The following is a 14,294-nucleotide window of genomic DNA, read 5'->3' as shown; positions in this document are numbered from 1 at the left end:
GGAAGCGCTCGGCCCGGAAGCGGAGCCGGGGCCAGCGGTGGCGGCGGCCCCGCTGCGAGCGCTGCCCGTGCCGGTAGCGGCGGCAGGATGAGCGAGCCGGAGCTGCTGCTGGATTCCAACATCCGGCTGTGGGTGGTGCTGCCCATCGTGTTCATCACCTTCTTCGTGGGCATGATCCGGCACTACGTGTCCATCCTGCTGCAGAGCGACAAGAGGCTCACGCAGGAGCAGGTGTCCGACAGGTCAGGGCCGCCCTGGCCCGGCCCGGCCCGGCCCGGCCCGGCCTCGCCCGGGCCTGCCCCCTCCCCCCCGGCCTCCCGCAAGCGCGAGGCGCTGCCGCGACCATTAGGATTTGCCAGCGCCTCGCCACGCTCGCGCAAGGCCCTTTCCGTCGGGGTTTCTGTCCCACTCCGTCGTGACCCAGCGCGTTCCTGCCCGTCGCCAAGCCCAAGGCCGGGTTGCGGCGGCCCCTGCACTCGTCTAGCCGCGTACTCTTAATACCGATTTTTGTTTATTTTTTTCCAGCCAAGTCCTAATTCGGAGCAGAGTCCTTAGGGAAAATGGAAAATACATCCCAAAACAGGTACAGAGACGCATGCGGTTGTCTTTGCGTGAATAACTGTGCTTTAGAGAGACGATAACTCCGAAATGCATTAAAAAGCCTGACGTGCGTTAATATAGTTATGTTGCTAGGGGTTCTCTCAGGTGACAGGCAGTTTCAGTGGAATTGGCCCGTGGGGTCAAACAGTCTGGCCAGGTGCTGTCTAACTCAGTGTCCTATCTAGCAGGAGGGGTGGTAGCGTATGCTTAGGAGTATTGGATACAAGACTGTGGCACGAGTCCTTACTCTGATACAATACTTCTGATACAATACTTAGCTTCCACTTGCTGACTAGTGGAAGCTAAAGGACATCCTAAATTGATGTCTGCATCATATTTAGTATCTGCCAACAAACACAAATGGCAAAGGAGCTTGACAAGAGTAACAATCTTGACGAGTAAGAGGGTCCTGAAATGTCATCGGATATGTTCATTGAATTAAAAATCAGTCACTCACGTGGGCTCGGTTGCTACCAAATATATGTATTGTTAACTCTGGAAATCGGCTTGTGAGAAGGAAAATGCCCTGTGTATGGGCAGTGGTACTGAGCCAATAAGATCTTTGTACAAAGTGCTAGAAGGTCTGTAATCAATATGGATTATTCTAAGAATTTTAGAGAGCCAAAGAGCAAACAGTTAGTACTCAGGATTCAGAGAAACCTCAAAGATGGGGTAAGGAGCTTGAGGATGTATGGCCAGTGAAGTGCCTTTTTAAAAAAGAAGGATATGTCATAAAAGAGTTCATAAAATGTCAACACGTCTTAGTAAGAATTTTGGCAGTCCTCATTTAATTTTTGTTTGTGTGTGTGTGCTGGAATTCACTCTTTTTGTTTTCAGTCTTTCCTGACCCGGAAATACTACTTTAATAACCCTGAGGATGGATTTTTTAAGAAAACAAAGAGGAAGGTAGTGCCCCCTTCTCCAATGACAGGTATGTTAAAGTAGCATAAAACTAATTGGGCAGAAAGAGGATCGTTTTCTGCCAGGGTAGAAAGGYGAATCAACTTAGTGAAGAGTTCAGGGAGTGTGAGAAAAGAGGTAGAACTGCGCAGCTGGTTCTTGAGGAGGGCAGATGAGCAAAGGGGTGCAAGATCTCTCCTTTCAGCAGCGTTGCATAGGCTCACTTCATCGTTTTGTATAACTTCACCCTTCAACTGTCTGCAGCATCTCACGAGACCATGGGGTGAACATCTCAGTGTGGCCAGAAATGGAAAGTCCTGCTCTCATTCCTACCCTTTTGTCACTTTGTTGTAGCAGTTCTTCAGGCTTAATGTGTTCCTTAACATGGCCAAAGACCTCGGCAGCAAAATTAGCCAGACAGTTAGTTGTTGCTTTTCTAGCTAAATCAGCTCGCAGAGGGGTCTAGCAGGTTTTGAGATCTGTTCTGGGATGGGGCAGAACAAGAGGCCGTGATCAGACACGGCAGAAGAGGATACAAGAGCTGTCTCTTTTGGTGGCAGCAGCCAGCATCTTATTGACTGTTCATAAAATGCTTTGGAAAAGAATAGCAATGGAAAAATACTGGATAAGAAGTAGTTAGTGGGGTAGGACTGTTAATCTCTCATTCAGTTTCTTAATTAAAAGCAGCTCTCCTTGGTGAAGTCAAGTTATCTTTAAACCTGTCTCTCTTTAATGCTACATTATGTTAAATCTTTGAATTACAGATCCTACCATGTTGACAGATATGATGAAAGGGAATGTAACAAATGTTCTGCCCATGATCCTCATTGGTGGCTGGATCAACATGACATTTTCAGGATTTGTCACAAGTAAGCATCTGGAATAACAAAGCTCATGGATCTTGCTAGGTGTTTGACAATGATCTGTAGAATCAGGCTGCTAGAGAAGTTTGCTCCTCTACCTAAAAGCAGTGAATTGGAGAAAGCATGAATTTAGCTTAAGGCACTGCTGCAAATCCCTCCATTAAGTGCAATCATGTGTTTACCCCATAGAGGTACGGGTAAGGAAGGAGGTAAGGAGGGAAAATTATTTTCAAAATGCCAGACACAAGGACAGAGAAAATAGCTGATATATGTGGGAACCACTGTAGTGACCAAAATGATATTTAAATTTATTAAAACTGCCTAGACTTTAAGTTGATATAGTGGATTTTCTTCTGAATGTGTCTGGAGAGTTGGTTGTATTACATAGTACCAATTAAAAATATTTCCTTAAATTCATGTTTCTGTTTTTCTTCATGCTGTTTGTGCAAAAATTGTTCCCTTAACAAAAGACATTGCTCTCTGTAGTGGTTGGAATAATAGCCATGATGATTTGAGCATCTGATTTAAGTAGTTTCAGAAAGTCTTTTTAAAATTAATATGAAATTAAAACTGTTTTTAAAAGTATGTGATAATTTGTTATTGTATGCACTAAATCTACATCAAATTTAATGAAAGAATTTACTGGCTCTGCAGTTACTTAGTGTCACTTTGTGAAAATGAACCTTTTTTTTAAATTCTGCAGCAAAGGTCCCATTTCCTCTGACACTGCGTTTTAAACCAATGTTGCAGCAAGGAATTGAGCTGCTTACATTAGATGCCTCTTGGTAAGTGTGTGTCCTCAGTAAGAATGTTCATTTGRAAGATTTTGGAAGTGTTCGTAACCCTCAAATGGCTTGTGCATGCTTCTGAAATGAGGTCGCAAGTCATGTGTCCCAGCACAGGCAGCCTTTGAACTGAAATGCTTGTTCTGATTTAATCAGGGTGAGCTCTGCTTCCTGGTACTTCCTGAATGTGTTTGGACTCAGAAGCATTTATACTCTCATCCTGGGCCAAGATAACGGTAAGACACTGTCATATCTGTTAAAGAGCTAGTTTCTGCTTACATTGGAGAACTTCTGTAAGAGRTTGGAGAAAGATTTATGGATTTCCAACCAAGAAACTCTTGAAAGACTCTCTTAGTTCTACAAGATTACTCTCTGCTGGCCAGGTTTGACAAGTAATTACATAAATCTTGCACCAGCCATTAGCTAACTGCTAGTAAACTTCCCTGGTAATTTAACTCATTCTTTCCTTCTTGTCAAAGCAGAAATTTTGCTCTCAGGTTTGCTTGTGTTTCAAGCAAGGATCAGTTTTAAGCAGAGCTGCAAAGATTTCTTATTGCTAGATGCAGACCAGAACAGATTTTGATCATGGGGAATGTAGAAGAGCATATTTTCTTCTATCTACTTGCATATTTTATGTAAATTTAGCTGGGGGTCAGGGTGGGAACAAGATGTCTCCTGAGAACTCATGCTGGCAGATCAGTACTGCATCTGTGGGTTCCCACAGCTTTCCAATTTATAGGTAGAAACGTGAACGGTAACGGTGTGCTCTAAGAAATGCTGTTTAAGTGTGACAAATAAAAATGAATCTCTCTTGTTTCTCTTTTGTAGCTGCAGACCAGTCTAGGGTGATGCAAGAACAAATGACGGGGGCAGCAATGGCCATGCCAGCAGATACTAACAAAGCATTCAAGGTACAGTATTCCCACCTTCATTCCTGTTTCCTGTGAACCTAATGCTATACACAACTCATCCTCTCCTCCGTGTCAAGCAAGGGAATTGCCTTGGTTACCTGCTCCTATAATCAAAGCTGGCATCTGATAAGGGATGTGGAAATTGCTCTGGGTCTGGCAGAGCTCTGGACACCTAAAGCAAACCCAATTTACTTGGTCATTCCTGACACAAAAATTAAATTCATGTGCCATGTTTTGCATTTGCAGAGGAAGGCTCCCTTTCTTTCCCTTGGGATTTACTTTCAAAATAAAAGCTGACTTCCTAAAGCTGTATGAATAACACAGGTAAACACAAGCCCAGCAGGCATATGATGGAACTTGGGTAAGAAAATCTATCAAAAGAGTTAGCTCAGTTGAAAAACTAGCTTCTGTTGTAAATACCATGGTCAAAGACAACTCATTTTGGTTAAGAACCCCAGTTCTGCGACTACAAAATACTTAAAACAGCCTCTGCTGCTGGTAGGAAAAGTATAACCAGGGCAAAAAGCACAAACACAGCACTCAAACATTCTGTGTCAGTGATCAGATTTAAATCTGACATAATGGATCTCAGCTGGTGAATAAGTGTGTAAAGGTTCTTCCTGAATTGCATAAACTTGCAAGCCAGCAAAAGGCCATAATAAGCAAACACAACAGCGAGAGAAACTCAGCTGTCTCTGTGTCACCCTGCTTTGCGAGACAAAGCAATTAGAGAGGAAAATTTAAGCACAAGCACATGTGCTTGTAGCATAAGCACAAGGAATCGGATCATCTAACTTGCCTATGTGATTACAGAACTCCTAGTAACTAGTTCTGGCTTAGAGGCCCAAAGCTCAGGATGTGACTGTATCCATAGAAGTTTTCATAAGCAGTCTCCATAGACATTTGCTTAGGAGACTGTCTCTTTAGCTATCTTTCACAACCTTAGGATATGCATGACAGGGAGGTTCTGGTTTCTCAGTTTCTATGTACTATAGGAGGCGTTTACCCACACACAACCTGCTGCTTGCGGAGTCAGGATGATCTGCCCCTGCAGAGTCATGTATTCAGAAGTTTCCTCATAGGAAACATCATCCAGCCAGATACTCAGCAAATGATGAGAGCAGCTGTGATTTGCAGCTCTGGTGAAGCAATTGTGACTCTATCACAAACCATCAGCACTGAGGTGTAATTCTGACAAGTAGCATTCACTCTCACATCTCATTTCTTCGACTTCCTCTGCAGTACTAGTTAACGAGAGGAGTTTTGCTATTCAGCCCACTGTGGACTTATACCCAATACATGACTTCTGGCAGGAAAAAAAATCTGCATTACATGAATGTGTTCTGGACAAGAAATACAAATCTCTTGATGGGAATTACATGAAATGATTTTGCAGGCTGTGTACAGCTTATTCTGGGATATTCACTGTRAGCAACACTGAATGCAGAAGAAGATACTTGTGTTCATTGTTGGTGGAAATGAGCAGTTGGGGCTAATTCTCATGCTTAGGATGAAATTCTGAGTCTGTTATTCTCAGGTCTTAGGTTTCTGCAAACACCTGGCTTAACAAATAAATAAACTGCAACTCTAGGGAGCTGCCGTACGAAGCCTGTTGGTTGCAGAACCAACAGTCTACGGGGCACGTCACATCTGTGATCGGTCTTGCAAGACTTTTGGCCTTTTAACTGCTTTTAGCAAGTTTCTCTTGACCCTCTGGAACAGGTTTGATTGAAGTAGTGTTTTTAGAGACAGCTATGCTACAAGAAATAGATTATTCCAGAAGGTGAGTGCTTTTCAAAAATCAGATATGTAACCTTTTCTAATTTCTGCGAGATACTCCTATTAATCAACTGTCTAATACACAAGAATGAAATACTGATTTCAGAGAGCTGACGGGATTGCCAAATTTTTACTAAAACATTTTCCTTGTTATTTTTTACGTGAACACTGCTTTGCATAGTTCATATCTAAAGTGCACAGTAAGCAAGGAGAACTGCTTTAATACAGCATTGCTTTTTTTTCTCCACCTTCTGTTTATTTTCAATGTAGACGGAATGGGAAGCTTTAGAATTGACTGATCATCAGTGGGCCTTAGAAGATGTAGAAGAAGAGCTCATGGCAAAAGACCTCCATTTTGAAGGCATGTTTAAAGAAGAACTACAAACCTCCATCTTCTGAATTTGAGAATATTCTTTGTCTATTCTTGTAAAAGCCATTTGATGAGAAGAAATGTTACTTATAACTGTATAATGTATTTTAGCAAGGCTGAGAATAAAAGAAAAACACCAAATTCAGACCCTGTCTTTCAGTGATTTGAGCAACAGGATAGAATACGCTACATTTGAGCCAAAGGGTATCATTTAAGTTTTCTAGCTTCAGAAGAGTTTTATTCCTGTTTTTGGGAAATGTATGATGGAGCAAAGACTTGCAAAAAGTGCAAATTCTAGCACACAAATAGCAAAGTGTTGTAATTAACTGCTTACTTGAGTTAAAGAACTGAAAGCTTTGTGAGACTGAAGAATCAGGTAGTGGCTATATATCTGTATTTATCTTTTTAAGCAGCCACATCGCTGTGTTCTTTGTTCTTGAATATTTAAGACGGTATCATCATCATGTTAGGAATTCAAAACCAGCTTACCAAAGAAGCATCTTCCTCAGAAGCAGCCTAAGGATTCAGGTTTTTTGTGTTCTTTGTCCTTTCTGTCCTCTCTCCCTGTTAAGATAACTAGAGTCAAGAAACAAAACCAAAAATAAGCATCCTTAATTTTTGACAAAAAGGATTTATTTTCYCCCACAGTGATAGAGCAATAGAAAAACTTCTGACAGATTATTACTGTAACAATTAAGAGCCAATGTAGGCACCATTTATGTAGTGTGACTGTGACAGAGAAAACTCTGGTATCCGTATATTAAATGGCTGGCAAACTAGATACTACCGTTCTTCTGATAACAGAGATAATTTTGAATAGCTGAATTTAGAAATGAGTGAAAATATGTCCTCTTCAACACTGCCTTGTATCTGAGGTTGCTATCCATCATGTAGGCTTTTCTAGCTGTCATCTGCACGTGAGCTACTCACTCCGCAGGGTAACAGAATAGACATTTGACCCAGATTATCAGATGTGGCATATGAAAGCTGGTGAACTAATTAGCTGCATTTGCAGGCAGATGAATGTAGTACATTAAATAGCCTGCAAAATCATACTTAGCTTGGATTAGCTTGGAAAGCATATACTCTGCTTGTTTTAACTTACATTTTTGAGGTCATTTGGAGAGAAGATAGGAGTGCAGCTGGCATTATTGTTATTGCACATATCCAGATGTGAGAAAGGGGTGTGTGTGCTGCTGGACGTGCAAACACTCAGGACCTCTCCTCCTCTGGTATTTTAACCTTGTGTCTTTGGCCTTGCAATAGCTGCATGTTCCTGGTTTAAGCCTTTGTGTTTTCATAGCAGGTTAGTTCCAGAGAGCTGAAGTGTTCCCTCCGATTTGCCAGGCCTAGCCAACTTCCCCTTCAAAACCAAGAGTTCAGAAATGCTCAGAAGAAAAACTTCAGTAGCAAAACAATGCTGATTAAGAACAATATGTGTTTGAGAGACCTCACCAGACTTCATAAGTGAATGGAATTTTGATTAATCCTGTTCTGCTATGTGAAACCCACTGGAGTTTCTTTCTGTATCAAAGGCTGGAAACTAATCTCAGGAATGCTGGAGCTGGCCCAACCCCTTCACACCAGTTTCGAGCAGCTCAGCACAAAACCAGCCATCCTCCTGTCCTGCCTGCTCAGCCAGCAGTGCCATCACCCAGGGCTTCTCTTTAGAGACAGTGAATGTCTCCGTGGAAGACAGGCTTGCACCAAGGCCTGTGAAACAGGGTCAACTCAGCCACCACGGCCACCTGTCCTACAACAGCCCAAATGTCTGGGTTGCCTATAGAATAAATGAAAACATGAAGAAACTTCAGGCCAATAAAATACATTCAGAGAAGAGTGATTTTTTAAAGCTATCTTTAAGACTCAAATATTTCTAAATGTACTACTGTTCAGAGATCTTTATGCTGATGCCTGTCTCTGCAGTAAAAMTTCTTCCTTCAGTCCAGTACTAAAACATGCTGCCTCACTCTGTGGCTTTTTCCTACCTAGCACAGCTCAGAAACACTGGGCTTCCCACATCACTGTGGAGTGGCATTTCCAGGTCATGATCCCGCTTTTTGTTTGTTTGAATATATATTCATGTCACACTATTTTCTCCAAGCCTTGCTCAGTCTTGTGCACCCTCATCTAACAAGGTGATAGCCCTCTTTATTTCATTCAGACATCAAAAAAAAAAAAAAACTTCCCTCACAAGACAGTAGTACTTGTAGTAGGTAGACTTACTAGTAATGTACCAAATTCTGCTTTTTTCCTCCTGAAATGCTGAACACTCTATCACTAAACACATTGCCAGTAGCTCTCCGATCACTTGGTGCCAGGGCCCCRTTTGCTGGAATAACATTTGGCATGAAGATGAGAACCTCTTTTTCAGGAACACAAGCAACTGGAGCAACTTAGTTGCTAGATGGAAGAATAATAGAAACAGGATCTTTGCACTACCTGTGCTTCTTTGGGGCAAGGACGTGGGTGTTGCTGTCTGCACCTCCCAGTTCCACTTACTAATGCACTGTGCTGGACACAAGGACAGATGGAGAAATCCGCACAGCCTCCTCCGTAACTGCAGCTGGTTTGGTCCCACATTAACAGCTGAGGGGCCCYGGTCTACTTTGGAAAATGTCACCTGCTGCGTAGGTGGCAGGAACCTGATGAGGCACTCAGTGCAGGGTCTTGTTGGTGCCACGTGTGCCCCAGCCCGCAAGGATTGCCCCTGGTGCTTCCCACAAAGGCAGAGAGGGCTGGGAAAGGCTTTTTTGGGCAGATGGGGGCTGCCAGTATACTTCAATGTGGAAGGGCAGAAGAAAGCTCATAAAAAAGGACTAGAGACAGCAAAAAGGGAAGGAGCAACTGAGAGCATGCTCCCAGGGGCTGTTACAACCCTGGAGCGCTCACCTGGGAGCCCTGAGTCTCTTGTGTGGTCTCAGTAGAGGGTTTTGAGCCCCTCGCAGCTTGACATCTTAAAAACACTAGTGTGGAAGAAGCTGTCAGCCCAGGCACACACACAGTCACRTCACACCTGGCCATGACCATTCTGGTGCACCACAGCCTGCCTCCTTGTGCACCGGCAGAGGTGCTGGTCGTGCTCTGGGCATGGAGACCACAGTACAGTGCACACATAGGTGACATCAACTGTTGGCTCTCAGCTCACTTGTGTCATTCGGCAGGGTCATCAGAGATGACACACACCTGGACTGAGGCCACGTTCAGTCCCTGCCAGTCCAGGGAGTATCTCTTCACAGACACTGGCTTTTTCACCTTAGAAGTACACAGGAAAAGCTCTTGCCACCCAGCAGGACTGCACCAAGCATCACAGCCGGCAGTGCAGCAGGGCTGCGTGGCCCTGGGTGCCATCGTCTTTCTCTACCCCATCACAGGAGAGGACATACCAGCTGCTCCCAGCCACAAGGCACCCGTGTTCAGGTGTGGCAGCTCCAGCCCCATTTGCAGCCATGCGGTGATTGTCCCTGAGGGTCATGTCACCCTCCAAATCCATGGATGGGATCACATGGCCGCACACTGGCATAGAGGTATGGCTAGGACTATAGCTGCCTCCTTGCAGAGGCCAGCACACTCCTACAGGACCGGGCAAACCCTCTACACTTGCCCATTGCAAGGCACAGCCTATGCCAGGTCCTCACCTTCATCTTATATCCTGGGCTGCCCCAAGCTTCCTCCAAAGCTGCAAAATCCCACAAGCTTTCTCGTACCCTGGTCAACTTGCTACGGGCACACATGGAGCCAACTTCTTGTCCACCTTTGTTGCCTCATTCCTAGGCAGAACAGCTCAGGCACTGAAGAATCAGTGATRCCATTTCTATGGATAGTCCATTTTTCCCACTGATTGCTTCCTGAGCCCATTTACAAGCACCTCAGAACTGCCCCCTGCAACACGCACTTCATGTCCTTTCCATAGAAAGGAGAAACTTGCATTCCTTTGGATCCCCAAACATTAAGTGATAGGTTTCAAGTCATGCTTTTAAGGTCAGTATTTCACACGGAAGCTCCTTTAAAGCCAATTGTGATCTGCTGTTCTTCATTAGAGCTACTCTAACCTTTGAGGCTTCAGCTAAGATTAAGCTCCCCAGCTGTTGAACTGCAATGACAACACAAAGACTTTGAACATTTAATTGGGGCTTTCTCCTTCACAAACCCTCGTCAACAAATTTGCAGATCAGGTAGATGGTCAAGCCCCCAAATTCCCTACACATGCACTAATACTAAGCACACAAAACCCTGATGCATTTAACAAGCTTTCTCAATCTTTTCTGACCTGCTTTATCACAGCTGGTTAGTTTGCTTTAAAAAGGAAATTRCAGTGATTGCAGGATACCCATTTCGATGGTACAGCCACAAGGAGAGCAGTCCCAATATCATCAGAGAAGATGGTCTGAAGGAAGGCCAGGATCACCCAAGATCTGGAGAAATTGGAACAATGTGGAAGCCACAGCAGAAGCTGCCCAGTGTTGCAGAAGAGCAAGGATAAGCTTTGCTACAGCACCAGAGATGAGCAGACCAGTGCTGCAGGGGAGGGATGTATACAATGGCCCCAGGCAATGACTCATTTCTTCTGGATCCCTATCGGCAGGGGGCTCTGCCATCACACTGTACTTGCCCTCCGCTAGCCAAAAGAGCTCCTACTGCACAAGCCATCCCAACAACCCAGCAGCGTCCCAATAACAGACAACTGGCTGTGTTTCAGGTCACATAATGAAAGATAAAAAAAATGTAACAGAGCCCAGTTTTAGTGCAAACCACTCTTTAATTTTCCTCTTTGTACAACAGAGCCAGCCACTTACAAAGTGCTAGTCTATAAGACAGATCTGACGTTACAGAACATACACCAGCCTAAGCCCACCTGTTCAGAGGCAGAGAAAGTAAGAGCTGTGCCACCTTTCCTGCAGTACAGTTACAGAGCATCTGAGCATCAGAGATTTCACCGTGTTAACAGATTTCTCAGTCAGACCATAAAGAAGAAGGGACCATAGTATTTGTCCGTATGGGTAGGAGAGGAGAAAAAAGGCTATTTTAAACTGATCTTTCTTTTTTAAAAGATCTTGTACTCCCCTCCCTTTCCTTTCTCCTCCACTTCAGAATGCCCACGTAATTTTCTTCGACAATAAAACAACAACAAACAAACAAAAAAACCCCTCCTCAGAATATTCAGTGCAGTGCTACAGCTTAATATTAGCTTTTCAGACACTCCCCTCTCAGTCAAGAGGAAAGAAAAATAAAATATTAAGAGTTGTAAAAACCCCAAACTACCCAAAAACCAAAACAGAAGCATCAGCAATTCTGAGCTCAAAATATAAATGTCCATGCTTTAAAACAGAAGTTCTGCAGAAGAGCAGCACAACACCAACACGCCAACTAGGGATAGCCCTTCCTCCCCCACTAGATCAAGACCTTTCAGTGCAAAAGCCAAGGAAGCCATAYGGTGCTTTCTTCCCTTCCCATTGTTTAGAGGGTCTAGGGAGTAAGTAGCTGGCTGTGTTTTTGCAAGACAGCAGCACAGCAAACGGATGGGGGACAAACACAACTGCCCCATTCGGCCTGTCACAGAAATGGAGCTCCTTGGGCAGGTTCAGAGTTAAATGATGGCTGCTGCTGTGCTAATGGTCAGAACAGAAAGTTATGGTCAGCACTAAAGCTGTAGGAGCCGTGCACAAGCAGGACATGGACTGGCTATAAGCACAGATCTCAASGAAAAATAAATGGGGGGAGGGCAGGGTCTTCCCTAGTCTTTTCTTCTGCTAGTGCCCTTACTCCAAGCAGGAACCTTCCTCCCCATCTTAGTGTTTGCTTCAGCCCTTGAGCCAGATGTTTCCTAAATACAATTAGGTTAAGAGTCTAGATTTTCCCATTTTTCACGGGACAGACCAGTTTTCCACTGAAGACTGACCTGATCTGGTATTTGCAGAAGTCCTGATTCAACATTCCTGTTGGACTAAAGCCCTACAAATATCATAGCCAGCTCAGGTAATGGGGGGCAGAGGAAGAGCAGTTGCACTGGAAGGATGGAGCAAAATTATTAAATAGCTACTGCAAAGCAAGACCTCAGACAGGAGCTTTAGCTGTAGCCTTGCAGAAACGAGTGGGGGACCTAACAGGGCAGTCCTCGGGGGAAAAAGAGGAAGGCTAAAAGGGCAGTGCAAAAAAAGGTCGCAGGAGAAAAGCCAAGGCTGAAAACTCGCACAACCCACTGCACTGGGTTGTTATCCATTACTCTGGCAACACAGTCCCAAGCTTTGCTGGAGTAAGAGCTCCAAAAAAAATGAACAAACCCCAAACTTCTTCCGCTGCCACGAGAGACAGAGAGGATGCAGGGAAGCACTTATGGAGGTGTCTAGAAGCTGGCATAAGGGATATGGGAGATGGATGGAGAAGACAACTGGCAAATTTCACAGATGGTATTTCCTCCTGTGAAGGATGGGAACCAAAGCCAAAATGGATGTATCCTGCAATCACCATGCAGATCAGCCAATGCATACATCAGCCATGCAGGTTGGTATGATTTGTTTCCAGTGAAGCTTGCTACTCTGCGAGGTTCAGTGTCCACATGAAAAAGGCCAAGTCAGAGCTGCCCAGAAGAGTCTTGAGTGCATCAGCGGATGAAAAGACACAAGAATGAGAGAAACCTTTGCCGCTTTGCAAGAGAAGTAACGTACAATGGCAGAGATGGCAACAGACAGGCCACACATATCGAGATTTGCCCTGAGAGCTTCCAAAAGCACGCAGCAAGCCTCCCTGACACAAGCAGAGCCCAACAGCAACATCTGTTGAGAGAATCTCAGGCAGATTCACAGAATCATAACCCTTGTGCTTCATGGGCCTCACAGCTCTCATCTATAACCTTCAGCTCAGGCTGTACACTCTTCCCAAACCCAGCTACGCCCCTCYGCCCAGCCCATATCCCACAGTCCCAACCCAGCTCAGCCCTGATCCCTACCTTTAGCCACACAGCTCAGCCAGATTTTAAAAAGAACTTTATTGAAGCTCCAATATATATTATTTTTGCCTCTAAACACCCAGGGRTCAACACCTAATTCCTGGCTCTCCAGTGCTATTCAGCAATCCTGCGCACTGAATTTTTCAGTGCTAAATTTTTGCTTGACTCCTAAGAAGGAAGAAGAGAAATTTTCAGATGCCTCAGACATAGCTTTAGAAGAGCAAATGCTAATACGGTGACTGAGTGCTGGAGGTGAGGCTTAGTTGGTATCCATCCCGTCACAATCTTCTGATGGAGGAGATGGGGCAGTATGTTCCTCGTTTCGACGCTGATAAAACAGCACATACGCAGCTTTTGTCTACCAAACAAAGAAAAAACAGTCTGAAAAAAACTGAAAAATATCCACTCAGCTTGGTGCAAAATGCAACACCTACTGCAGAGAACTATGCTTACAGCACAAACTTATAGGAGTTTGAGGCAAAGTACTCACCACTATTTGGTCTTCTGAAGCCACTGATACACTGCTGTCATCGAAGTAGTACCACTTGTCATTCACTTTGTTCTTTGCATAGGCAGTATCTGTCAAGAAAACAAAATGTAGATCAGTATTCACAGGAAAACTGCTAAGTTGCAGCTGAACTGCAACAGTGACACTCAAGACTGTCTAACTGAGTGTGCACACAGGGCCAAAAACTTGCTTTGTTAACGGGCCCACAGTCTAGCTCATTAACAAATGTATCTTTTAGAACCTGTTCATTGATCTAGCTAGTCTAGAGCCACATAGACTTACTCCATAGAGTTGAGAAACATAACAAAGAAACTTAAGTGTCTGTGGGAGGAAATACTGCTTTTTCACCCTCTTGAGCCAGATGTTTCCCAAACACACAGTTAGATTAAGATTCGGTATTTTCCCATTTTTCACAAGAAAGACCAGTTTTCCATTGAGAACTGACCTGATCTAGTGTTTGCAAGAGTCCTGATTCAAGAGGAAAGTTGGATTAGAGATTTTTATGACTCCATCAATCCTGATAATCCTCCTTCAATTAATGCTGTCTTACAGCAACAGAGCCTACTAATTAAGCATATGCTGTCAAACGGGCTTTCACCATCCTCTCACAGTAAAATCCTTATGAGTGGTTC

General features: G+C 44.1%; 2 protein-coding genes across 3 annotated transcripts in view; one reads left to right on the top strand and one right to left on the bottom strand.

Annotated features, from left to right (window-relative positions):
• The first annotated feature begins 7 nt into the window (after positions 1–7).
• Positions 8–6,353, top strand: EMC3 (ER membrane protein complex subunit 3). The gene is made up of 8 exons (XM_085316401.1): positions 8–242; positions 526–583; positions 1,438–1,531; positions 2,265–2,369; positions 3,067–3,148; positions 3,305–3,384; positions 3,977–4,059; positions 6,109–6,353. The coding sequence occupies exons 1-8, from the start codon at positions 88–90 to the stop codon at positions 6,235–6,237; spliced, it is 786 nt and encodes a 261-aa protein (XP_085172527.1). The 5' UTR covers positions 8–87; the 3' UTR covers positions 6,238–6,353.
• A 4,594-nt stretch (positions 6,354–10,947) lies between these two features.
• USP4 (ubiquitin specific peptidase 4) overlaps positions 10,948–14,294 on the bottom strand; it is a 48,975-nt gene continuing 45,628 nt past the window's right edge. For both annotated transcript variants that reach the window (XM_085316397.1, XM_085316396.1), the window contains 2 exons: positions 13,645–13,733; positions 10,948–13,512 (listed from right to left, as the gene is read on the bottom strand). In XM_085316397.1, the coding sequence (XP_085172523.1) occupies positions 13,414–13,512; positions 13,645–13,733 (188 nt within the window). In that variant the 3' untranslated portion in view covers positions 10,948–13,413. The remainder of the gene's footprint in view (positions 13,513–13,644; positions 13,734–14,294) is intronic.

Source organism: Rhea americana, unplaced genomic scaffold, assembly GCF_003343005.1.
Source record: "Rhea americana isolate MKP2758 unplaced genomic scaffold, rheAme1 scaffold_469, whole genome shotgun sequence".
Lineage (NCBI taxonomy): Eukaryota > Metazoa > Chordata > Aves > Rheiformes > Rheidae > Rhea > Rhea americana.
The sequence above is the reverse complement of the archived record's forward strand: the minus strand, read 5'-3'. Positions and strand labels throughout refer to the sequence as shown.